At 41.3% G+C, this 25,941-nt stretch overlaps 1 protein-coding gene across 1 annotated transcript; it reads right to left on the bottom strand.

Annotated features, from left to right (window-relative positions):
- snx33 (sorting nexin 33) lies at positions 1-25,534 on the bottom strand. Its single transcript, XM_074633920.1, has 2 exons — positions 23,237-25,534; positions 1-1,452 (listed from the first exon to the last, which is right to left on the bottom strand). The coding sequence occupies exons 1-2, from the start codon at positions 24,663-24,665 to the stop codon at positions 1,199-1,201; spliced, it is 1,683 nt and encodes a 560-aa protein (XP_074490021.1). The 5' UTR covers positions 24,666-25,534; the 3' UTR covers positions 1-1,198.
- Positions 25,535-25,941: the final 407 nt, after the last annotated feature.

Genomic DNA, 25,941 nt, shown 5'->3' with positions numbered 1-25,941 from the left:
ACATTAAACACAACATTCTAGTAACAGGAAGAATTTGGTCTCGTGTCAACTAGTAAATGATTTAATACAAACATTGAAATGCCATGTTGATGTTCTGCCTCACACAACCAGTTAATCCACTTCAACTATCTGACTAAGTGTCATACTAGCTGGCTAGATTAACCTGCTGCTACATGAAATAATAAGATATAATATTTAATTTTCCACCGTGGAAAAGGGGAACTGATCAGCACAGTAGTTGACTCATTTCACTCGCTCATCCACACATAAACACACACATAAACACACACACACCCAACACTATGACCCACTAGTGTATAAAAAACATGTGCAAACTTGTTTCTAAATGCAACTCATTAAACATAATTCCCCCCCATAAGACACAAGACATACTACAGACAAACGGTCCTTTTACAAATATTCCATCAGAATGCCTCAGATCATTAATTAAAAGGCACTTACTGCATGAAGATGGTAAGAAAACAAAGCTGAACGACATGATATCAGTAAGTCTTCCACACGGTGCAAAGTTAAGACAAAATTAAGACTTGTACTAAGAGATAGCAGAGAAACTGATATGAAAGCTGCAGAGATGATGGTGAAATTCCACTATAGTATACACTTGTTTGGCCCGATTTACCATCTTTTCATAGTCTGATGAGAAAACTTCAATAACATCATAAAATGCTGCATTAAAAAGCACCTGGAATGTTTATCAGATGTTGGTAAATAAACCAGAATATTGGGAGTTTTTTGAGAAATGAACACATTTGAAGCAACTTGATTCAGTCCCAGGAGAAGCCAAAGTGCATGATGTTGGAAAGAAGGGGACAATTTCAAAACAGAACCCGTTTCACTATCGAACAATCAACTATGAATCTGAAACCTATATTCTTATTTTAATGTTACAAACACCTTAAATTATGTAAAATAAACATGTGACGTTGCCTATGTGATGTGTATTTCAGAAACAAAAAGTTACATTAGGTCAAAAAAAAAAATGTGACTTTGAATCCATCAAAGTGAAAGACTTGACTGGCTTCGTACGTCTTTCCAGTAACTATTGCTTAATTTATCTGAGTCTTTTCAAACTGAAACATGACCAACTCAAAACGCCTTGATAAAAGAGTCAAGACTTTTCTGTCCTTCTTCTTCTGTGTTTTTTTGGCATCTTGAACTGGGCAGCAGCTCGGAGTCTTTAGAGAGTGTCGTACATGCGCAGGGTGCGCTCCAGTTGCTGGACAACCCGCTGGTAAAAGGCTATCTGCTCCGTGAGGTAGGCCTGCATCATGTCTTTGAAGTCCACCTCTCGCTGCTGATGGAAGTGGCTCATCTCCGCCTGGAGGGCGAACCCAACCGTCCGGCAGCGTTTCCTAATGCCGTCGGCCTCGTCCTGGTCCATCTTCCCTTCGTCGCTCATCCGCTGGCTCTCCTTCACCTTGGCAAAGGCACCTGGGTTAAGATAAGAAAGTTATATTATTTTAAAAACTCTCATATTCTAAACCATGGCGTTTTTTTTGTTTTGTTTTGTTTCAATTTACAATGTTAAAACAGTTTAAAACAGTTTAAAACTGTAACCATAATCCTAGAGAAAATATGTTTTCCTCGAGACGTAATTGAGAATGCAGTTTAGTTGTGTGGGAACATAAGGAGACAGGATTGTTCAAAACACAAAATGCCTGTGTCATTATCGGTAAACTGTTGCACATTAGGCTGGTTAAAGGCCTTCCGAATGACAATAAACAAAAAACTCCTCTTTAAACTCAAGTGGTGATGCAGATAGTTTCAGTTTTACTACCCAATCTTTGAGATACCCATCTCTGAGGTTTCTGCCTCCACCCAAATACAACAATAGCATATTTTATCACTTAGACATAGTGGTATCTAGCCGTTTAGGTAGTTTTGGTTTTATTTCTGAGGGGTTTTTTTCTTAAGATTTCTGCCTTCAACCCAGCACAATGAAGGTACATTTCATTAGTTCTGCTCACAGCAAAGAGAAACTACATTTAAAACACTTAACAGCAAGGTGTCTTTACAGAAACATTATGTACTGGTTGCTCTGGATAATCCGCCAGCACATTCTCACTACCAACTCATCAAGTACTTCTGCTTAGTCAGTGCCCCTCGGCATCGGAGACAGATGCACTAGGTACACCTCTAGCATTAGTTCTGGGTGTGTCAGGGACGGCGTGTCAATATATGCTCATTACATGCATACTGTCCTTTCATAATTAACTTTCGTTTTCACAGAAAGTTAGGTTTAGACAACACAACCACTTAGGTAGGGTTAGGATACAGTCGTGGTTCACGTTAACTTCACTCACTGACGATACCGACGAGTCACTTGACTGACGTGACAAAATAAGTCAACGTTACTTTTAGTTTCACACGGGACACGAACAGCGTCTCCTGGTTGAAAGTCTTGTGTTTTGTTTGACACATCCACCACCATTCCCACCCCCTGCTCTTAGCGGACTCTCACGCTGTTAATACTGCATCACTTGCTGTGACCACTGGTTATTGCCGCAGGTGGGTTTACATTGGCGTCAGTTGAAAGCCTGGTGCGTCAATAAAGTGTGCCTCCGTGTGTCTGTATCCGATGCCGAGGGGCACTTCCCAAGCGGCGGTAGTTGACGAGTTGGGAGTGAGACTGGGGTTGAATCCACATACAGGGACTACTTTATACCAAAATATAGTTGCTAAGAAAACTGCAAGTCAACAGGGACACTGATTCTTGCTCCTGATTGCTGTTGAATTCTTCAAATGTCATTTTCTTATACTATACTATACCTATACAGAAAAATGTCCCATAAATTTTAAAGAGGCAGATAAAAGGCTGAGGTAAATTCAACCAAAACTATCTGAATGGCTAGATACCATTATATTTTAGTGAGACATTATGCTTTGTATCTGGTTGGACTGACCAACTAAAAAGTCACTATTTTCAGACAATGTAAAACGTTGTCCCATTAAGACGTTACTGATAATAAGAGTGATGTAGAGAGTCACTGAAAAGCTGTAAAATCTGCTTCTGATGAAAGCATACAAATAAAAACCCTGTAACAAAACGTTGTAATAAAAGTTAAAAACAGTCTCAGATTTTATAGCTCTTTGGGCTTTGGGTGGGTCTGTCTTACTGTGCGTTGTGCTACACTGCTACAGTAATGTTATACCAATATCTCATCCATGGCAGTGAAGACCAACATTGTAACTTTTCCCCCCCGAAATTAACTACTGTAACGCTGCACACTTTATAGGAAGAGAAGGGAACACGCCACACAATTACTGTTTGTTTCATTGCATACCAAACGTCTAGTTTCAGTAAGATGCGGACAAGTTGTAACCGCATTCGCCCAGACTGAACATGACGTCAGTTTCCGAGTGAACTACATGGCAGCCTGATGGCATGTCGCCACGCTGCATTTCCCATCAGATTAGTGAGTCCGTCTCAGGCTCATGCAAGCTGAACTTGACACCAGGAAGAAGGCTGATTTCAGTCATGTATATAAATTAGCTGGCAGGACAAGTTTGCACAAGCTAGTTTCTTTAATGTGTCCGCCGCAGCGTACCTACAGGTTTTATCCATTAACTGTATCTGCGAGTTCATGCCGCCCTGGATTCTGTATGGAATTCCTGGCAGAAGTCGGGGGGAAAGCATGAACAGCACTTCACAGTCTGTTCCAGCAAGGAGGCGTGTGGACTACAGTCTGTGGCTGTGACCTACATTCATGTATTCTGTTTTCCACATGAGAGGAGAATGTGCATCACCAGATAGCATGTCTGTGGGACATAAAGGAAAGGCGCGTGTATGTGTGCGCAGCGGGGAATAATGGGGGAGGTTGAAACAACATTTTTGGATCCGCTAATGCAAAATCTTCATCACAAAGAAAGCTTGATGTGTTCTTCCTCGCAGCGAAATCTGCTCTCTAAAATGATGCAAAACTATGCTATTAAAGTCCCAAAATACAAGGTACAAAAAGAAGAACTGTGGCCGAATAAAAAGCAAGGTTGTTTCGGTTTTCTTCTAGTCTAAAACCCAATTCTTCTTCCAACATGCTTTTGCAAAAGCTCATCACAAAGAGAGCTTGATGTGCTCATCCTCACAGCTAAATCTGCACTCTAACTTGATGCAAAACTATGCTATTAAAGCCCCAAAATACAAGGTACAAAAAGAAGAACTGTGGCCGAATAAAAAGCAAGGTTGTTTAGGTTTTCTTCTTTTCTAAAACCCAATTCCTCTTTCTCTATTTTTGGATGAGCTCATGCAAAATCTCATCACAAAGAAAGCTTGATGTGCTCTTCCTCGCAGCTAAATCTGCTCTCTAAAATGATGCAAGACTATACTGTTAAGCTATAAAATACAAGCTAGAAAGAGAAGAACTGTGGCCGAATAATTCTTCTATTAAAAAACCTGATTATTCTTTCAACGTGTTTTTGCAAAATCTCGTCACAGAGCTTGATGTGCTCTCCCTCACAGCGAAATCTGCTCTCTCAAATGATGCAAAGCTATGCTATTAAAGCCCCAAAATACAAGGTACAAAAAGAAGAACTGTGGCCGAATAAAAAGAAAGGTTGTTTAGGTTTTCTTCTATTCTAAAACCCAATTCCTCTTTCTCCATGTTTGGATGAGCTCATGCAAAATCTCGTCACAAAGAGAGCTTGATGTGCTCTCCCTCACAGCGAAATCTGCTCTCTCAAATGATGCAAAACTATGCTATTAAAGCCCCAAAATACAAGGTACAAAAAGAACTGTGGCCAAATAAAAAGAAAGGTTTTTTATGTTTTCTTCTAGTCTAAACCTGATTATTCTTTCAACATGTTTTTGCAAAATCTCGTCACAAAGAGAGCTTTGTGTGCTTTTCTTTGCAGCTAAATCTGCTCTCTAACTTTAATGCAAAGCTATGCTATTAAAGCCCCAAAATAAAGAAAAACTGTGACCGAATAAAAAGCAAAGCTGTGTAAGTTTCCTCCTATTCTAAAAAACAATCCCTCAATCCCACTACAGGCTTTCTGCCTCTTTTCACTGAGCTAACAAATGCTCTGTGATACATGGCCAGTGGTCTGGAAAGTCACCAGATTTGTTTATCTTGCCCAACCAGACTGGCCACCGCATGTTTTATGGCTGTGGCCAAAGAGAGCGAATTGGACTATTTCACATGTGACAGCGTCATGGGTCTGTGCTGGGTAGATATTAGCACTCTGTGGGGGATTAAGAAGGAGTGAGAGAAGAGGAAAGGAAAGGATAACAGTGTGCAGGGGAGCTAAAAACACAAATAAGGCTTTCTAGAAGGGTTTCTGTCGAGTTCACCAAGTTCAATTTAAGACCTTTTTAAAACCACATAGAATGCATGTTAAATAACAGTTTCATGATCATACCTGCCAAAAGTAGGATGGAAAACCGGTTGGGACAATATAGCCTATAATTATTTATCATTATTACACGGCTTTGTTGAATACTCAATTCTGATTGGTCAATCACAACGTTCTATGGTCCGTTATTTCTTTATAGCAGACCGTTGCTATGTACAACAGACCGTTGCTATGGACACAGTTCTGATGTTGGACTCTGGCGGATCATTTTTGTGTCAAATTATTGATTTCTTAAGTAAGTAACCATGTAATAAGCAGGATAATGTACAGCTAGCGGGTCATTGTTGTGAAATAAACCCCTTCACAGCGATGCACTATACTTAAATCAAATTTTTTCAGTACTTCCCAGCAGTACATAAAAGTAGTTCCTAATAATATAATTAAGTGAATCAATGCAACCTGAACACGCAAAAGTGGCAGTATTAGCCGAAATGGAATATAATATTGATAACTATGTTTTCATGAGTGTATAATCACCTTACCCAGCCTTTGATTGGGTAGAATGACATTTTACAGCTAACATTGCTGCCGCCTGGCAAGAGAAAGTATTTAAGACTTAAATTAAAGACTTTTTTTGCACCTTCTAAAGACTACTTTTTAAGACTTTTCAAAACCTGCAGATACATACAGTATCTACTAGTTTACATACAGTATGTGTGTGTGAGAGACAGAGAGAAAAAGAATGGGGATAATCAAGATTCATTATGGCCACAACCCTCTGGGGAACTTAACTCAGTCATCCGCTAAATTCCCCGTTCCCACAGCCCGAGGTCACCGCGGGATGAGCTCAGGAAGTGCAGCACTTCTTCACTACGTCTTCATCCATCTTATCTCCGTTTGACATAAACATGAAGTTGAGAGCGGAAGTCCCTCTTTAGGATATTTGTATTTGTTTTACGGCGTGTGCGTTGCTTGTGAGCTTGTATTTATATGGGCTATTAGTGTTGATGAAATTTCCCAATTCCCTAAAGCTGAGCTCTTTTTAAGAGACTGCAGATTCCTTTAAGATCCAAACATCAGCACGCAGCAGTTTTAAGAACAAGTGTGTCTAATTTTAACTCATTCTCATCTGGGACCCGTGGTTTCCAGTCACAGTTAATTAAATCATTCTTCCTGTTTAATGCTAAAGCGGAGGCGTCGTTGGAGTGGAGCCTCTTGAGTTGAGGCTAGTTTGTATAAATCAGCTGATCCCTGTAATCAGCGGCTGATAGGTGGTGTGCTGGCATCAACTTTTTGACCAACCATTTTACTGTCATAGGTGTCTTTAGGAAGCCATATATGTAGCATGACGCGATTCGTCAGATTAGCTAGCAAGCTGAACAAAAATGTAATTTCACATTAAAAGTCCATCTTGGCTCTTGCTGTATTATAGTCCATGAGTGTGTTCCAATCCACGTACTTCCAGAAGTACACTTCAATGTAGTGCACTTTGTGCACTCTGTACTCACTTGAGTAGTGCGTAAATTTCAGCGGGGTAGGGTCGTCTGAAATCGAATACTCTGCGGCGCACTGACCGGAAATGACGATCGCAACATTTGACTTTGGCTCGCTACCCGCCAAAATATATTCTGAAAAAAAATGAAAGCAGAGTGGAAATTACGTTTCCAACGTTGTCGCCTACGCCTACGATGTGTCCTCCTGTTGGCTGAAAATGCACCGGTATGTTTAATTATTGTATTGTTTTATTCTGTTATCTACGTATGTTTGAATAGTGGTCGTGGCCCTGCCATTTCCGCTACGTAGCCAAGATGGCGACAGTTGAGTGTGGAAAGTGTCCAGCGTTCCACTCTCAACAATCTGACCGTTTTGAGTACAACATCCGGGTACTTTGAGTGCACTGCATTTTGCCGTACTTCCCAGTGTGAACGCACTTATGTACTCAAAGTAGTAAGTGTAAGTACAGAAGTACGCGGATTGGAACACACTGCATGTTTGTGCTGTGAACAGTTTAGCTTTCCTACAGAGTAATTCACCCTTATAACCTTTTTGCAAAAATGTTTTTATTCCAAAACGAAGACATTAGTGAACTGTTATTTGGCATGAACTGAAACAAACCCATCAGTACAAATCAAGACCTAATCCTTTAAAAGTTAGAGGTTAATACAATCCACAACTATGAAAAACACTGCTTATTGCTTCACAATCCTCTAGAGGTGTGTGAGTTTGTGTGTGTGAAGAGTACTGGTCTAATATGTGAAAGCATGGCCACTGACTTCACTGCGCCAATGCAAACCACAAATCACAAAACACCCCCATATTTTCCTTTTAAGGTTTGGAACTAGGCTAAATTTCTCTCTTGCAAAATAAAAGGAACAAATATTTGGCGGGTAATGGCACGACGCTTTCACATCCAAGATAATGTGCTATGGTTTGGTGAACAAAGTGACTGAAACAGCCATGTATAGCCTATTATAACACTAGAATACAGCCAAGGTACAATACTGTAAGTCCACATACTGACAAGAAAACATGGTGTAGTGTTTGAATTAGTGTAATCAGAATGAGTCATCAGTGTACTGTAAAATAAACTAATCTGTGATTTTGGTCCAAAGACTTCAAACACAGGAAGAGCTAACGTGACTGAGAAAGATTAGTGGATGTTATTCACACTGGACAGACCAGTAAACAGAAACATTTTTCAACTGAGGACAAATGAGGCTTGTCACCACAAAACAGTAACCATTAGTAAAGGGCTGTCAGTGTGAGAGTGTGTGGCGACGCTGCTGACGTCTGAGTCAAGCACCACAGTGAACTGATGAGACGTTTGTTCTCTGGTGATCTCTCAAAAAAAGTAAATGAAAATGGCAACAACAACAAAAACAGTGTTCTTACTGAAACATATTGATGCTACAAAATGTTCTCTCAGCTGAAGTCACACCAGCGAGTGGCAAAAAAAATATATGTACCTTTGAATCAATGTGAAATAGGTGTTATAGAGGCTGGGTCGTGTTTACCTTGTCCATATGTACGCCCCCTTCTTGTGGTATTCATGACCTCTGAAGTTTTCTGAAAGCATCGTATCGAGTTTGTCTTGGTCATTTTATAGTAGGTCTGAGGAAAATGTTGATATTCCCAACGGCCTCATCTTTTTCTTCTGTCATTATGTCTTTGCATTAACTGCATTAGGCTACGTTACCCGCTCGCTAGCTTGCTAAATTGTTATTCTTGGTGGCTTCTAGACGCCGACAGTAACATTAGTATTAGTTTACGATATTATCCTGGTTGCCGTTGCCTAGCAGCGGTGTTCTCACAACTTAAGCAGCACTGGGTAGAAATGGAGCAAATATGATTTTTTAAAAAAGTGATTTTTATAAAATGTTCACTTTATCCTGTCAGTAGTGCATGAGACAGGTAAATCATGTTCCTCTGTGTCCTCCAGTGCTCCTAACGGCATCTGCAAGATTTCACAAACCGGAGGAAAACAACCAATCAGAGCCGAGCTGGAGCCTTGCCGTCCAGCTGTTTGTGAAAGTTTGTGACCCGGCCGCCATGTTAAGATCAGTTTAGGAAAAACGAAGCACCGCCCATCAGCCGGAGCACACTTTTCTCCTTTCACAGCTAAACAGTACACTACAAGATGTTTCTGAAAACATCTGAGGAGAGAAATCGGCATTACAGTAACAGAATATTGATTCATATTTGATCAGCGCTGCCTAGTTTGACCGTTTGGTTGAAGTTCACGAGTGATTGACAGATACTTCTGTTGAATGAACAGCCAATAGGAACGCTCTCTCTCTCTGAAATGACCTGTGATTGGTCACCCGTCACGGGCTAGATTTTTAAAGCCTGAAAACAGAGCCATGAGGAGGTGCAGAAGTCTAGTTATCTCTCAGAACACTTGAATTACAATATGCTGAAAGGTTATTATTGAGTTTTTGCCCAATGATGCCAAAAAACATTCAGCCTACTGCAGGTTTAACCACTGGAACACACTCGTACACGACTTCACAAGTTGTAACCACGGGCTCACAAGTTGCATTTGAAGGCAGCAATAGAGAACTTGAAGGGTTAGCTGGTGAGCTAACAGCTAACACCCTAGCAAGTCAAAAACATGCTAGTCTGTCGCTATAGCTCCCTGGCCTTCTATCTCTGATTGTGTCTAGAAGGTTACCCACAAACTGGCAAAAACTTACATAAACTCTTGTGAGACTCGCTGCCTGATGACCTATCCTCAGCTTAACCATCCGAGGTCAAAGACCTTAACCTACCTACCTACTCTATCTCTTTTCTCCGTAGCCTATTGTGCAGCCATTTCCTATTCAGGATTGTACAAAATTCCATTCAACAATAAGTTATTGAAGAGGGGAAAAAAAGCTTAGCTCGAGAGCTCACTGGCTGTAATCATTCCTCATTTGTAGAGAAGGTTAAATAAATTGCAGGATGGAGCAACACAGCTAATGAGCTTCCTCCCTGTGGCTCTGCCTTCCCTCAAAGGTCAACACTGTCAAGACGGCACAAATTCAAAATTCCTCAAGTTGAACTTTAGCACAAAAAATTTGCATATTTACATACCCGCAGGTGAAATGACAAATTGTGGTGATTCCATTAAAATTAATTGATTTTGCAATTTGAAATGCTGGTGTGACTGGTCCTTTAGTCTAGAGATTAAAGTAAATTAAACTGACATTTGATCTCGATGGACAGGAGAGGAGAGCAAAGGAGAGAAAGGAAAAAGACAGGACACAGAGCTGAACATCTGAAAATAGAGAGGAAAGGGAGGCTTTAAGAGAGAAGAGAAGAGACGAAGAAAAACTGAGACACTGCTTCAAGAATGCATGACAGGGTCAAAAGCACTATATCTGCCAGCGTTTAATGTGGGCTTTAAAAGCCTGGAGGATACACAAACAAGAAAAACCCCACTGCTGAGTAAGCTAACAGTAATAGTGTTTACACCAGCTAATCAGATACATGGATAAAAGCAGAGCTGGAGTTTATGTCCTCAGCTGGAATATGCTCACAACCGATTTTAGCCATCTCAAATATCCTTTGTCCATTTGTCTTTGGGGCTAATATGGCGATGGGACACTGAAGCAAAAGTTTCCAATTCTTTTGATTTCTCTTTTATTACTTCAGGGATGAGGAATGTTCAAAACAGAACCACCCTCTTTAGCCTGCACGGGGAATTAGTGAGCAGAAATGTGTAATCTGTGATCCTCTGCATGCACAAAATCACTTTGTGCACATCTTCTACTTTTTTAACCATGACTGCAACTATTACCTTCACAGAACCGGCTGGTCTCATACACCGTTCATAGCTACTGTATACCTACGAGAAGTAATGCACTGCAATTTGTATGTATCCCACAAAATCAATTTGCATGTAATCCACGTCACGTGAAATGAGGCCTATAGAAAGAGGCTGGGACACGGGTCTTGGGGTATGGAGTATAACACATGCGCAGCGTAACTGGAGCTGCGATCGTGCGTTGCGATTGGCTCAATTTCAGCGAGTGCAGACCAGATTTTACTGCGCATGTATTGTACCCCTAAGATATGACGCGTTGATGACTCATGACATCTCCTCTTTCCACCCTCTTTGACGTGATCCAGGAAGTATAAAGAGCGAGAAACATCGCGTAGGGAGGAGGTCGGGGTGGACGGGTGGGTCTAAAAAGACCGGACCTTCACACAGGAGACCGGTGTTTGTACCCCGTGTGAAACCACAATGTTGATTTATTTGTCAGGTAACTTCCGTATTTATGTAATGCTACTTCAGCAGTTATTTTAATCAAAAACCAGGATATTATCCTAAACTTAACTAAGTAGGTTTGTTGCCTAATCCTAAAGAAGTTGTTTCCTGTGAAGATTGAAGTTTATTTTGAAAAGACTGTATGCATGTAATGAGCGGAAATTGACACGTGCATCACGGGTTGCTGGACATTTGTAGGAAAACGTATGAAAAATGAGGAATGACTTTTTCATAAGATATACGAACCGTTGTATGAGGATACGTTGCACAGAACAACGTATTCTGCAACATTTTGTATGACATCTTACGTAAGAGTTATTCCTCCTTGTTCGTTTGTTTCCCTATGAATGTCCAGCAACACATGTCAATATCCGCTTTTTGCATGCATACAGTCTTTTCAAAATATACTCTTCACAGGAAGCAACTTCCTTAGGTTTAGGCAATACAGTGACTTAGACTGACTTGGTTAGGATTAGGAAACATAATTACATAGTTAGGGTTTAGGAAAAGATTGTGGTTTGGCTTAAAATAACTCCGGAAGTGGCGTTACTCAAGTACGGAAGTTACGTGACAAATAAGTCATTAACTTCTGGTTTTACACAGGACACGAACGCTGGTCTCCTGGACGAAAGTTTAGTTTTTGTAGATCCACCCATCCACCCTGACCTCCCTTTGTCACTCTTTATACTTCCTGGTTCACAATTACGTGAATTACACAGAAATCGATTTCTTGGGATAAATATATATATATATATACTGTATATATACTGTATACATGTATACCGTGAAAGTATAGCATAACAGTGTATGAGAACAGCCTGCCAGAAATAAGACATGAAGCTTCCAACAGCTCTTGAAGCTCTTAATTGAATCCATGCAAAGAGATGTTCAGCAGATGTTCTTTTTTTTAATATGCACAGAGAATCAGATCTAAAACTACTAAATATTTCACTTTCACACAGATGGTGTTATAAATCCACACTCCTGTCAGACATCAAGATGTATGTTTATTAAGTGGGATATACTGAGCACTGATCTTGAAAGGAAGTATAATCATTCACCACTAATAGCTCTGTGTATTTCACAATGTCCCTCTGCAAAGGGATTAATTTCCACCCTTTTCAGCTCTGGTCTTACACTTGTATGAAAAAAGAGTGTTGTCACAGTTCAATCAAAAGCTGGACTGGATATGAATAAAAATATTTGGGATTTCCACAACAAAATGAGCTTTATGTTGAGTTCTGTAGGCTTTTCAACCACAGCCAGCCTCACGAAGGTCAGGCATTAAAGAAAATCTGTTTCGCATGTCATCGCACGTCAAGTAAAAGAAATGATCAACATTAACCATGACATCATAATTACTTTGTATAACGTACTGTATTATTATTTATTTAATCTTTGTGAGACAAGAGTTGTGATGTCGTGAAATCCCTCCGGGTCTAAGGGCTTTCTGTTCTGTTTCTGATTGTGACATTCACTTAATTTAAACCAGTTTCAGCTCTTTTGTAATGGAGCAGATGTACTATTTCCTCTCTGTGTTTGCCCTGTAACGTTTAAGTGTTGCAATAACTTGAGAGAGGCAGCACAATAAAAAAATTAAAAAATGTAAGATGTTCCTATGATGACAGATATTTGGCTAATCCTACCAAATGAAATAGTAGGTCAAAATGACAAGGGGTTTTCCATTGTCTTAACTTTTATGATGGTCTTTTTCATGACACAAGAAAAGACCAGAGAGAACAGCCAACAATGCTCTCCTCTGAGGGATAGCGTCTCCATGCCAACCGCAAGCATCGTGTCAGCGATACCATGACAACAGCTACGTTGGCAGACACCCAGCATCTGTCTGACAGTTAAAGCTTCATTCCTGTCAGGGGAGGGAACAGATTAGGACACTGACAGTATAAATACTCCCTTTCAATGTAACAAGACGGAGTCAAAGAAGATGCAGATTTTTACTTTAGCTGCACTGGAGCTCAATGGACAGAGCCAGAAAAACAATTAATCTGTGAGCTAACTGGTGAGCATAATGCCAAACGAATGAATTGATCAAAACATGAACAAATACAGATGCTTTAGATGACGTCTATTTTCTATTTATTCATAACAACGCAAGCACTTGGAGAGTCGACCTCCAAAACCACTTTTCTTGTTCAGGGTCAACAGGGAGTGAAGGGTTGTCCCAGCAGGCATTGAGGGAGAGGATGGGTACGCCCTGGACAGGTTGCCAGTCTATCACAAGGCTAAAACATATAGACAGACAAACACATTCACATCTACAGGCCAATTAACCCAACCTGCATTTCTTTAGGCCTGAGGAAACCCACGCAGACAAACAGAGATCATGCAAACTCCACACAGGAAGCCTCCAGCTGTGATGCTGTGTTCACACTACGAGCGACACAGCAACAGACTACAAGTCATTTTCAAAAGGAAGCTACCAAATAACGGCCAACACTTGTCAACGCGAGACGGGCGTGATGTGCTACAAATAAACTTGAGCTGCTCTAACGCTCCAACGACGCGGTAAAGCGTCAATCAATCATATGTTTTTGTTTCACCCTGCTCTTTTCCATCTAAACAAATGCCGTTAGCCAGTTACTAGTGCTATTTAACAATATAAATATGTCAACGAGCATTTGAGCAACACTTCAACGGCGACATTGTAGCTGGCCTTGCTTGGCCGTTTTGTCGCTCGTATTGTGAACATAGCGTGAGGCTCTAGTGCTAACCACTAAGCAGTTAGGTCAGACTTGTGAAAATAGCACTGTGTTTAAGCAGCGTTAATTAATTTTTTAGCAACATGTAGCAGACACAGGGCAACATTAGCATGCATTTAGAGTCATGTTTTATCTCTATTATGGTCTCCACCAACTTCTTGAGAAAATGATCTGTCTCTTTAGCTGCTAAATGCTCCACAACTTTCACCAGCTAGTTGCTAACTTTGTCTGTTCACCGTTTGGTGCTGGGTAGGTAGCAATACAGAGGGTTTATCCCAGCGGACTACTTCCAGGTCTGAAAAGTGAAGCCAATGCTGAAGTGCCTTAAACCTGCATTCTTTCTAACAGCCAGCAGGGGGCGACTCCTCTGGTTGCAAAAAGAAGTCTGATTGTATAGAATTCTATGAGAAAATGAGCCTACTTCTCACTTGATTTATTACCTCAGTAAACATTGTAAACATGAGTTTATGGTCTCAATCGCTAGTTTCAAGTCTTCTTCAATACAGCATGATGTTCATTTAGTCAATTATGGTCCCATTTTAGAGTCAAACAGACCATAAAGCAGGGGATGCTTTAGGGCGTGGCTACCTTGAGATTGACAGATCGCTACCACGGCGTTATCCAGACTAGGAGCTGTCCATGTTTTTGTCTTAAGACTTTGACACTTTCACAGTGAGTTTTCTGTTCATGAATGATAATAACTTTTTGGTCGCCTAAAAATGTCTTATTCAGTGTTGTTGTACTTAACTCCACCCTCTTGTGTCTCTTCTGATTGCAGAAAACCAAGATGGTGATGGCCAAAATGCTGAACTCAAGGCTTCAAAAAGGCAGCCCACAAACCAACGGGTGACGTCACAGTGACTATGTCCACTTCTTATATACAGTCAATGGTTTATCACAGTTTTTTTTACTGAAAAAACTGCCAGATTGACCTGGAAACAGGAATAATGAGAGCAGTGAGAACAAAACAGTAAAGTTGCGGGTCAAAACAATGAGCTGAAGGACACTAACATGCACTTTTCTGGCTAATTGTGAGCTGAATGGCGTTACATTGTTGTAAGGCATAATTTGAGCAAGGTTCAACTTGGTACAACTCCACTGCCAACGCAGAGGTCCCATTGAAATGAATGAGGAGGCTGCATTTCTTTAACCCGGGGCTATTGTTTGTCTGAATGTGGCCTTAACAGCTACAGACTACCATGCCTAGTTTAAACTTGAGAAGTCAGCTACGATAGCAAGCTGTCCTTGATACTCCTTTGTTGACACAGTATTTAAGAGGTGTTTAACTCTGTTGTAACTGATGTCCCATGGTTAGTGGCGGCGTTGTATTAGACTGCATTGTAAACTGAAAGGTATAACTGTTTCGTCCGATTCCAGTTATTCTCATTAGCGGGATAGAAAAAAAAAAATGTGGAATAGCTATGGCACTAGTCTTTTCAATATAAACTAACTCCTCTCTTACCTCATGCCTTATTCAGTCTAATGACACTTTACCACAAAATCTGTGGTTGTCGGAGAGGAGGAGGAGGGAGGCGTTGGCGGTAAAGACCGAGTTCTTGGAGACATCTGTAATCTCCTTCAGTGTGAAACAGCAGTGCACTGGGCCAACGCAGACAGGAATGCAGAAGCATGTGGATCGATGGTGTGTGTGCGAAGACGAGGGCCTAGCCTTTGTCAAGATTTATGAGTAAGCAAACAGGAGAGAGAAAACATTTGCTCTTCATGGTCACCACAGATAGCCATGGGGACTGTGGCCAACAAAATAACATACAATTAATGTTCAAAAGGTGCCATGACTGGACCACTGCACGCTCCTGAAACCCTAGCCCGGTTTCACAGATGGAGGTTTGTCTACCTGCTGACAGTGCTGTATTTTCTTGGGGAATGTTAATCTGCAACATGTTTGTTAGACAATATAAACACAGCATGAGCTCCTGGTCAGCACTTTGAAAAAATTAACAATATTCCATAGAACTGTTCAGATAAAACACACAACGACGTTCATGTGTGCACATTTCCTCAGAAGTTCAAACTGATGGAGCCGGCATGTGGTGTTGTAATGTGGTGCCATATGGAGGACAACTAACCTCTTGTCCAGATTAAAAGACTGGCCAGGGGAGCGAGCTCATTCTCAGACTGAATAATGCTCGGCTCTGGTGTGGATCACAGAAGGTTTTATCCCACTATCAGCGATAGACCACACTTTCTATGCTTAAGAGCACGCTAAATTACAAAATAAATGAGTCGAGATAAAAGGGATGACAGCTAAAGACTGGTGCGTTTTATTTTGAAAAATGCACTGCAGATTATCACGGCACATTTGTCATGACTTGTTGCTCCTTTATGACCTTGTACTTCAGGATTTTAAACTGCAATTATTCCGGTGTGGCCTTTTCTAGCTAAGCCACAACGATATCCAACTGAGAACAAAGCTGACTGAAGCGGAAGAACAACCACCTTCATGGCGGCCGCGGCTAATGCATGAGCTAATGGAAAACGTGAAGCATAAAGTAGTAGTAAGATAGACCTCAAAAACAGAGGAACAACTTGTTGATATGTGGCAACAACACAACTGTTTATTTAACGTGTCTCCATGACTTCATCCATCCATCCTGTGTGAATATTCAGTACAAAGTAGTGCAAAACAACATACACTAAAATCACGTTTAATCATGAGAGATTTTGCGAGATTTCCGTTTTTTCGGGACTCTTGTTGTTCATGAATGAATCTGTTAGTGTGTTTTGGCTGTTTTGGCCAAATCTTTGCTCACCACACACTACAGGAACAAATCTGTTACATTTAACATAACATGTCGTTATGTGTTGAGTTTCTCACATTTTCAAAATCTGATAAGATTTGATAAATATTTTAGTGTGGGCCAGCCTTTCCTCAACATGTCATTCTACAGTAGGAACACAGGTGATGCAGATCCAGATCTCATGCGGGAGCCGACTCCTCATATTTCCTCCTCTTACACAACACGTGATCAGATCAGATCAGACTGATACCCACACCGCGGGGCGGGGCGGTTTCACTCTATTGTGAACCCTTTTGTGATGATTCAAAGCTTCATGAGGTGGTTTTGTCTCCGATTAGTGCCTCGGTTGTTGCCAGGTACAAAATCTACAGAACATGATATCTGCTTTACTCTCATGAATACCTTTACGTGTTATAATTGCTGGCTGTGTAACTCACAGAGGATACAAATTTAATATTTAAGAGCAGATTGATACCAGAACAGTATGGCTCTGTTCATGATTAGACAGTATATAACAATGCAAAAGAGACCGCACGATACATGTCAGAGTCTATGATCATCTGCCTCTCACACTAAAACCTCAGAGGCCTTTTATTCTATAACAATGCCATGTAATTAACCCCAGAGACCAAGATTTTCAATTGTATTCAATATGGGTTGTAAGAAAATATTCATACACACGAGTATCGCAAGAGTACATTTTGCGATAATGTATCAATGCTCCGGTTTTAATTAACCTCTTAAAAATCCGACAACCCTGCCGGTGGATCCGGCCGCTGTTCTGTATTTCGCAGGTTGTAGCGGATTCAGTTTTAAAGCTAGAGTGAAGTTACTGGTATCATATAGGAACTAGAAAACCTAAGTAATCCATTAGCAACCAATGTCGAAGGAGGCTAAATAACGCTCCAAAGTTATGCAAAATTTTGGCGAGGAAAAACTGGCATGGCTATTTTCAAAGGGGATCCTTGACCTCTGACTTCAATATACAGTATGTGAATGAAAATTGGTTCAATATGGGTGAATATGAGTCTCTATGTTATGATAATCACATGCAGTTTAGGGCAAAAACCATGCAGTTTTTTGCATGCAGTACAAATGTGTTATTTTCGCCTTTTCTAAAAATGGTATATTTGAATATTTATGCATACTGGGGTCCATAAATAGTCTTAGAATTGCATAGATTGGGTATCACTGTAAAGCTGAGACTCTTGTGGATCCAATGAGCCCAACTGTATTCATGTGTGATGATGTTAGTCCCCATAGTAGCCATTTCACATAGTGACTCTTTTATATACATAAGGTGGTGAGTCTTTACACTATGACAGTTTTCCTAAAATTAGATTTGAAAATATATCGCAATATATTGAATTGTTAACCCTGTATCATGATACGTATCATATCGCCAGATTCTTGCCAATACACAGCCCTGGTATTCAATTGAGATCAAGGTCTAGGGGATTGGCAGAGGTTCAGAGAGTGCGGCAGAGCCTTTGGACCAGACTAGATTTACTTTCTCCATTATTGAAACCAGGGCAGCTGCCCGGACAGATATTCTGATATAAGGGGGAAACAGCAGGGGGAAAGATGAAAAGAAGAAGACGTGACGAAACAGAGTGACTTGTAGATTGACCGAAAGCAGAGACTCAAAGATCTGTTGACTAAAAGCTAAAAACAGATAAAATGTGAGAAAGAGATGTATGGAGCACACACTGACATTTTTTTCTATAACGTACCCAAAAACCTTCTTCTCCTCCCGAGATCCGTTTTATCGAGGCCACATGCAGTCCCTGCCCAACACCACATCTCAAAGACAGTTAACATTCCTGCAGTTCACATGCACACCAGGATCCCGGTTAAAAACCAGCTCCTATAGAACTCAGTCGGGCAGGAAAGAAGCAATGAGGACATGAAGAGGAGGAGGAGTGCACCGGAAAAGGTTGACCTCAGTTCTGTGTGTTCGGAGTGTTGCCACAGCTGTATCTGGTTCAGCAGAACACAAGTCACATCAAGGGGGAGTTATTGGGCCGGCAGGGAAGACTCAGCAGAGGGAAAAGGTCCCTGCCTTCACGAAAACACTGCTACAGTTATCTCCTCCAGTACAGTATTTGTTGTCTCTTGGCTAAGAAGGTTGGGTACCGTTTTACATTTATTACCTTGCCTTGAGGAATATAAGCATTTCATTTAATTTCTTTTTCATTTAACAAAAGAAGTCAAGCTTTGTTGAAGCAAAGCCAGTTGTATAAGATGTTTGCCTACCTGAAATAATCTAATCTAGGTAAAACTATGATTCAAATTAGGAACAATTTGGTTAAAAATGCTAAAAGCGAAATTGAAAGCGTTTCTATTGCCTCTCGACGGCTCTCAACATGGCGACGACTCTAGCATTTATTAACACTGCACTGCTACACTCAGCTATAACGTTAATGCTGATTTCAAAATCGCCGTCAGTCCGTCACACACAAACACATGCATCCTCACGCTCTATATCTGTCTGTCTCTCTCTCAACCAAACACACGACACTCGCTAACGTTAAGCACACAACCTACACACTGAGTTTGTCCTTAAAGGAGTCTGCTAGGGGTGACTGTGGCTCACAGATAGAGCAGGTCGTCCACCAATCGTAAAGTTGGCGGTTCGATCCCTGGCTCCTTCGGTCACAGCGTCCTTGAGCTTGACGTATGGACTCCCTGCCATCAGTGTATGAATGGGTAAATGTTGAGCGCTTTGAGTGGTCGGAAGACTAAAAAGCGCTATAAATCCACATCCATTTACTTGTATAACACATTTTAGTTTAAAAAAAACATCTTAAAAATACATAATTCCCCGATGCCTAGGCAGAAACCCTGCAGAGGGTTGGTGCTACGCTTCCGCAACGTCGGTCGGGACGGCATTATCAGCTGTAACCGCCGTATAAGAGCAGTGCAGAGCGGCGGATGTGAGCTAGCCAGTGGGGCACGCTCACGACAATGGACTAAAAGACACGCACGGCCAGCCCGGCTATGTCAACAAAGCACAGTGAAGCTTCATTCTCCACTAAAGTAGACATTACTCCTCTATATCTTTACATAGCACATACCGTAGTTGTTTGCTGCTATATTAAAGCTCTGAATATCGTACATAGAGAACCTTTAAACTGTAAGTAAACAAGACCACCGGGCATTTCTAGTTTCAGTATCAAAATAATGACCAAATTAATTAATGAATGGCAACTTTCAGACAAGTATCAAGGTTCAATACACAGCCATGCTCTTGGCAAGTACCGAAAGGCTAATAGAGTACAGCTGAGCTGCAAAAACAAACATGTCGAGCAATGCATGACGTGTGCTAAAGTATGTCGACAGAATTTGCCACAAGGTTGTTAAACTTAAGGTCAGATGTCCATTCTCCTCAAGATCCTCAGAAATACTCGAATCACTCTGTAATTTGTTTTATTGGCCTGTGCACACGATCATCTTCTTTAAAATAATTCTCATCTTCATCATCCTTTTATGGTAAAACAAAAATCCCTTGTTGTTATTAAAAACGCCAAACATGATCATTCATGATCAAAAGCATTGAAATACCGCTGTATACTTTCTCCCTTTTTCTTTTCATCCTAGTTTTGGTAATAATCCCTTAAAGTGACGCCATGTTTTGATGAACAGTGTGGCTTCATGTGATAATTACAAGATAATGGTAAAACATACAAAGTGGTAACAAGGAGAGAAGAGCCATAAAGCCAGAAATCTGACTCCGTAATGTTCCAACATTCGCTAACATAAGCTCGACTGTACTGAACAGAGCCTGGATCATGTGTGTGTTATTGCTTTTGAGCTGAACTTTTCATTTGAAAGAGGAAGAACATGTTATTTCTTCTTTAAAAAGGCTACACAGTGTTGTTTTACAGGGTCAGTTTGCCAAATTTACAGAGACATATTTTTCTACTTACCCCTGGTGGTATATAGCCAAGCAGATATTTTTGGGATATCCACTTTTGTCATTTTAATATTAAGGGGGTGATTTCCTCGGTGTAGCTCCAAACATTTAAAAATTATATTTCAGAGCCAGATATCTCAAAACTTTGGCATGTGAAACCGCAACTATCTGACAACACCCGGGTTGAACAATAACATTCAATTTCTGTGTGATTTGGGTGGACTGACCCTTTAATATCACTCAGATGGATTTGTTTTTCTCATTTATTCATGGGTGGAGTGACTAAACTAAACTAGCTGGCTGAATTGTATCACAAATGACCTCTGTGATAATGATTGCCAGCTGTTTGAAGGATAATTATAACATTTACCGGCAGCACAGTTTTCCTCCCTGGCAGCAGCCCTTTCTTTCCTCCGTAACCAGCTCCAACAGCTGATACGGTTATTTGTTTAAGAGCTGACACAGAATGCTGATATGAGCGTGCTCTCACTGTCTTGGACCAGAATCTAACAAAGAGGTCACAGGAGATTTTTAAAAAAAAAGTCTTGCAGAGCTGCAGTATAAACCTGAGCAGAACTAATATTTAACCACGAAGTTTTATGAAAATCAGCCGTCACAAACGCAACTGTCACACAGTATTCAAATCAGGAATGTGACAGTTACAGGGAAATAGCATGCTTTATGAATTTCGGTTACTGATTAAACATTGATTGGAGTGTTGGTGCAACAGCTTTCAACAAATATAAGCAGTGAATCTCTAACATTAGCTGCTTGGAGCATCCCTTGCCACTCTGGGCATTTATGCTTTAACATTCACAGCTGTGAGTACCGATAACTGCAAACAAGCTGAACCACTTCTTGAAAAGTAATCCCCTAAAGACACATCACCTGGCTCTATTTTGCCACACTGATATGTAAGTGGTATGATTATTAAAGTAGGTTTTCATAAAGAAAAGTGGTGTTTAGAGCTGCAACGATTAATTGATTAGTTGTCAACTATTAAATTAATCGCCAACAAATTTGATAATGGATTAATCGGTTTGAGTCATTTCAAAATTCTCTGATTCCAGCTTCTTAAATGTGAATATTTACTGGTTTCTATACTCCTCTATGACAGTAAACTAAATATCTTTGAATAATAATAATCAACAGATTAATCAACAATGAAAATAATCGTTAGTTGCAGCCCTAGTGGTTGTGATTGCAGGGCCCAGAGTGACCTGTAATATCATATTAAAAAAATTGGGATAACTGAACTTTTTCCTCACTTCATAGAAACTTTTGCATCTGCAGACAAGAATATGTTTGGAAATAATAAAAGGTAAAATAGTAGTAGTTAGCATTAGTATCGATAAACAGTTTATCTTGACGATACAACCACTGGAAGAAGGAGATGTCAAAAAAGTCTCTGAGAATCGCTAAATTAAAAGACCACAGGAATATTTGCTGAGGAAGGATGTCACCAAAATAAATAAAAAAAAACAAACAGGGATTATATGCTGATGTGATGCTCTATATTCAATTACATTTACAGAACTAACCAAAACACTGAGGAAGGCCTCCGTCACAGAGGTGATAAAATATCACTTATCCATAAGCCACTCCCTGCCCGTGTCACTCAGGTGTCACATCATGGCTGTTGGTTGTAATATTACACTACAACAAAGCTCCTGCCTTTTTGTCTCATCAAACTTTGAACAGAGCAGAGGAGTCTTAGGTGAACTGACACAACAAAACACGCACCCGATTCTACACAACATATATCAAATGGTAGTTTAGTGATATCACTAGTTTGGTAAATAGTTTGATTATTTTCAGGCTCTAATGACGGCTATTGTAGACACACTTTGTAAGATGTCAGTAATATTAAGAGCTTTTGATATTAAAAAAGGTGACATCTACTCTTAAGACTCCTTGACTATTAGACTTGTGGTGTAATGTATTGGAGTATGGCAAGTGAATGGAATTATCTTTCTACTACCATCTCTTCAAAGACCTGTTTGCACAGGTTGTCAAAGTCCATCATTGTTATGAAAGTATTTGTTAAGCCGAGAGAATGTGGTACTGTAGTGTGTATATGTGTGTGTGTGTGTGTGTGTGTGTGTGTGTGTGTGTGTGTGTGTGTGTGTGTGTGTGTATGTGGTTGGGTGGCGGTCAAGGAGGTGGAGAGCAAGTGACCTCAGATGCTGCAGGCAAACACTCTGACCTCATATTCATCCCAGACTGACAACACATAAAACATACTGACACAAGATGAGGGAGATGCTGGAGGCAAACCTGACCTAAATGTCAGCCATAACAAAATAAATAGCACAGACTCAGACGCGAAACGTGATCATGAGCTCAGTTTGTTCCCATTAGCAGACATGTATATTATGTGTATTATTCTTAATTATTATTGAAGCCTTTGCAACACTTGAACCTGCTGCTTGTCTTAATTGAAGGATGCTACTGCACTTGTTACAAAGTAGTAATGAGTATTTAGGTTCAGTGATAATCTGCTTGGCTGCTTTGATAAATTCTAATAGCTGTGACATGAAGAGCCCATTATGTGGCCTGATGGCTGTAATTTCAAATAGGGAACTGTCTTTGGACATTCAGTTAAAATGTGAATAAAGCTGCAGGAATTAAAATCAGATGGGAGGCTGAGGATGCTTCCAAACATCTGTGTTGATTATGGTCGTAATCATCATTAACATTTTTAGTATGGTTACATTTATAATTTGAGTTTGCATGCATAAGGTACATCAGCGAAATCTCTACTACTCATGTATGCTTTTACCTTTCTGTAGATGAATGATGTCGGGGAAGTTGGCGAGCAGGCCTTGGTAGAGCGACAGCTTATCCAGCATATGGAAGAGGTCATACTTAGGTTGCTCTGCGAACATCTCTCCAATGTTCTCGTAGGTGCGGCCTGTATGGGAGATGGCCTTGTTGAGGGCCTCTGAGCTGTTGGGAGGGTCCAGCATGAACGCCTGGCTGACGGACTGGAAAGAATTTCCCAGCCGCTGGAACTCCTTCCTGAACCCACCCAGGTGCTTACGCACCAGCTCCGAGGCGACGTGAGTGAGCTGCAACACGCTGTCGTCCATTTTCTTAGCGAAGGCCTTGAAGGTGTCGATGCGCTCCTCTACATCCTGGAGGTCCTGGTGCTCGTTGGGGATCTGGAGGGTCAGCATGAAATGGGCGCCCACCATCTCGTCCTTTTCAGCCCGCCTCTTGCCGAGTTTCCACTGCTTGTCGTCGGCACACATCAGAAAGTGCTCGAAGCCTTCGTACTGGGAGAGGACCGGGTGACTGGTCATGTGGTTCATCCACAGTATCAGTCGCCTCTTGCGCTTCTCGATGAAGTCTTCCTCGAAGCGCCCCGTGGCCTGCTTCTCGGGCAGGTGGGGCACGGAGATCACAGTGAACTTGTGCAGCAAGCGGTTGTACAGCCAGTCAAAGTGTTTGTAGCGCCTGTAGACGGGGCGCCCCGTGTCGCTAGGCGTCACCCGGTACGAAATGTACGTCTTGATGCCCTTGAACTTTGTCTGTTTTGTTGGGTCTTCGATGGAGCAGGAGAACGGCATTGGGCTCTCCTTCCACAGGGGCCCCACGGGACCCATCTCGATGGTGTACGACTCGGCTATCTTCGCCATCATGGGCACGTCGCCCAGCACGAACGCTTCCACCCCTGAGCGCACGAAACTGGAAAACCTGTTCAAGTTCCTGCCCACCATGCTGCCCTTCCTGGAGTTGGAGATGCTGTCCTGTCTCTCCATGTGTGGTTTGGCCCGGTAGTGCACGTTGGGGTTGTTGGACAGCGGGCTCTGATGGGCATGCCCGTTGGCCCCGGGGCTCCGAGTGTCACCGTCGTCAACCACAGTCGACCTGTCGTCCCAGTCGTCCCAGTCATCGTCGTCGTCGTCATAGAAACTCTGCTGCAAATGCAGAGGGGTGTTTGGGGTCGAGGGGAAATAGGAGGAGTCGTTTCCTAAAGATCCCGCCGGGCTGATGGAGCAGTCGGTCACGTTAGAGTTGGAGCGAGTGCGAATAACTTCCACATAGGACGCGGGGAAGAGACCTTTCTCCCCTCGGCTGTTCTCACCCTGATACCAGCCGTCCACTGAGTTCTCGTCAAAGATAACCAGCTCCTCGTTCTCCTTGATGCTGATCTCCTCTTTGTTTTCACTTTGAAAAGTGTAGATTGCTTTGGCTTTCACTGACATCTTGATACTCCAGTGGCTCCTTAAAGCAAGAAAAAACTCTACATGCACATAGTGCCTAGATTATACTGTGATGATGCATGCTGTGTTGGAAAAACATCTGACACTAGCTCACTGTAATATTTAAACTCATCTCAAATTACATGGCAGCTGTTGGATCAGGTGTGCAACAGCACAGTATGTAAAATTAATGATATGACAACTTAGTAAACACAGTTGTGTAAAACTATTAGAAAAAAGTTAAAGATATACCTACTGTGACCACTAGCATCCTCAGCCCATTGAGGCTCTATTGTCCTACTGTCTCTTCTGCTTAAAAGTCTAACAATAAGACTATAAATGCTCTATAACACATTAACTTCCTCATAACAGAAGGACTCTCTTCCTCCTTTTACATCACAAACAGGTTCAAACACAGGACTGGTTTCAACCACAGAGCTCCTCCAGAAAGCACCGACGGTGGTTTTAATCCTCAGAAACTGGACTGCATCACTTAACCCGAAACTTGTTTCTCATTAGGGCGCCAAAACATGATCCTCGATGCAGATATCTTTGAGATAAAGTGGTAAAAACAGAAGGAAAACAGAGGGATGTGTGATGGTATCCCCGAGCATTGTGAGCCTGCTCCACATTCCCTCAGACTGAAACTTGCTGCGTTTTCCTTGTAAACAGGTTCCTGCGCATCTTTCAGTCGATCCTTTTAAATTCAACCACGAAGAATCAAAACATCAGAATCCAAACAGCCTCCTGCTACAAAGTATCAACACACAGCACCAGTCTGCATTGTTGCTTTGGGGTTATTCCTGAGCGCGCTGCAACAAAGTAACTCTTTCCATGACGTTCTGCTGCCTGAGACAATTGAAGGCAACTTCGCCTTTTTTTCATCAGCTCCTTTATATTCTTTGTGGAGGAGAAACTGGCTCAGCACCGCCCCCCACAGGAGAAACACAGTATGACCTGCAACACACATCACAACATCCACAACATCCACTCTGATCAGGCTTCAGATGAGGATGCATGATGTACTACAGATACAGATACAGATGCAGATAGCTTTATTTATCTTCGAAGGGCAATTAAGTTTCTACAGTCCACCGAAACATATACACATGTCATACTGTTATTGATGACATACAGTCATCAATAACAGAGGGAACACAGTAGATGGCATATGGTGAGGTGCAAGATCAATAAAAGTACGAGAATAAAAATATTTTAAATAAAAACAATAAATACAAGAATAAAAACAAGACAAGATAAAAGAATAAAGGAATACATA

The sequence above is a fragment of the Sebastes fasciatus genome, chromosome 4 (assembly GCF_043250625.1).
Source record: "Sebastes fasciatus isolate fSebFas1 chromosome 4, fSebFas1.pri, whole genome shotgun sequence".
NCBI lineage: Eukaryota > Metazoa > Chordata > Actinopteri > Perciformes > Sebastidae > Sebastes > Sebastes fasciatus.
Note: the sequence above shows the minus strand (reverse complement) of the source record. Positions and strands in the feature narration are given on the sequence as shown.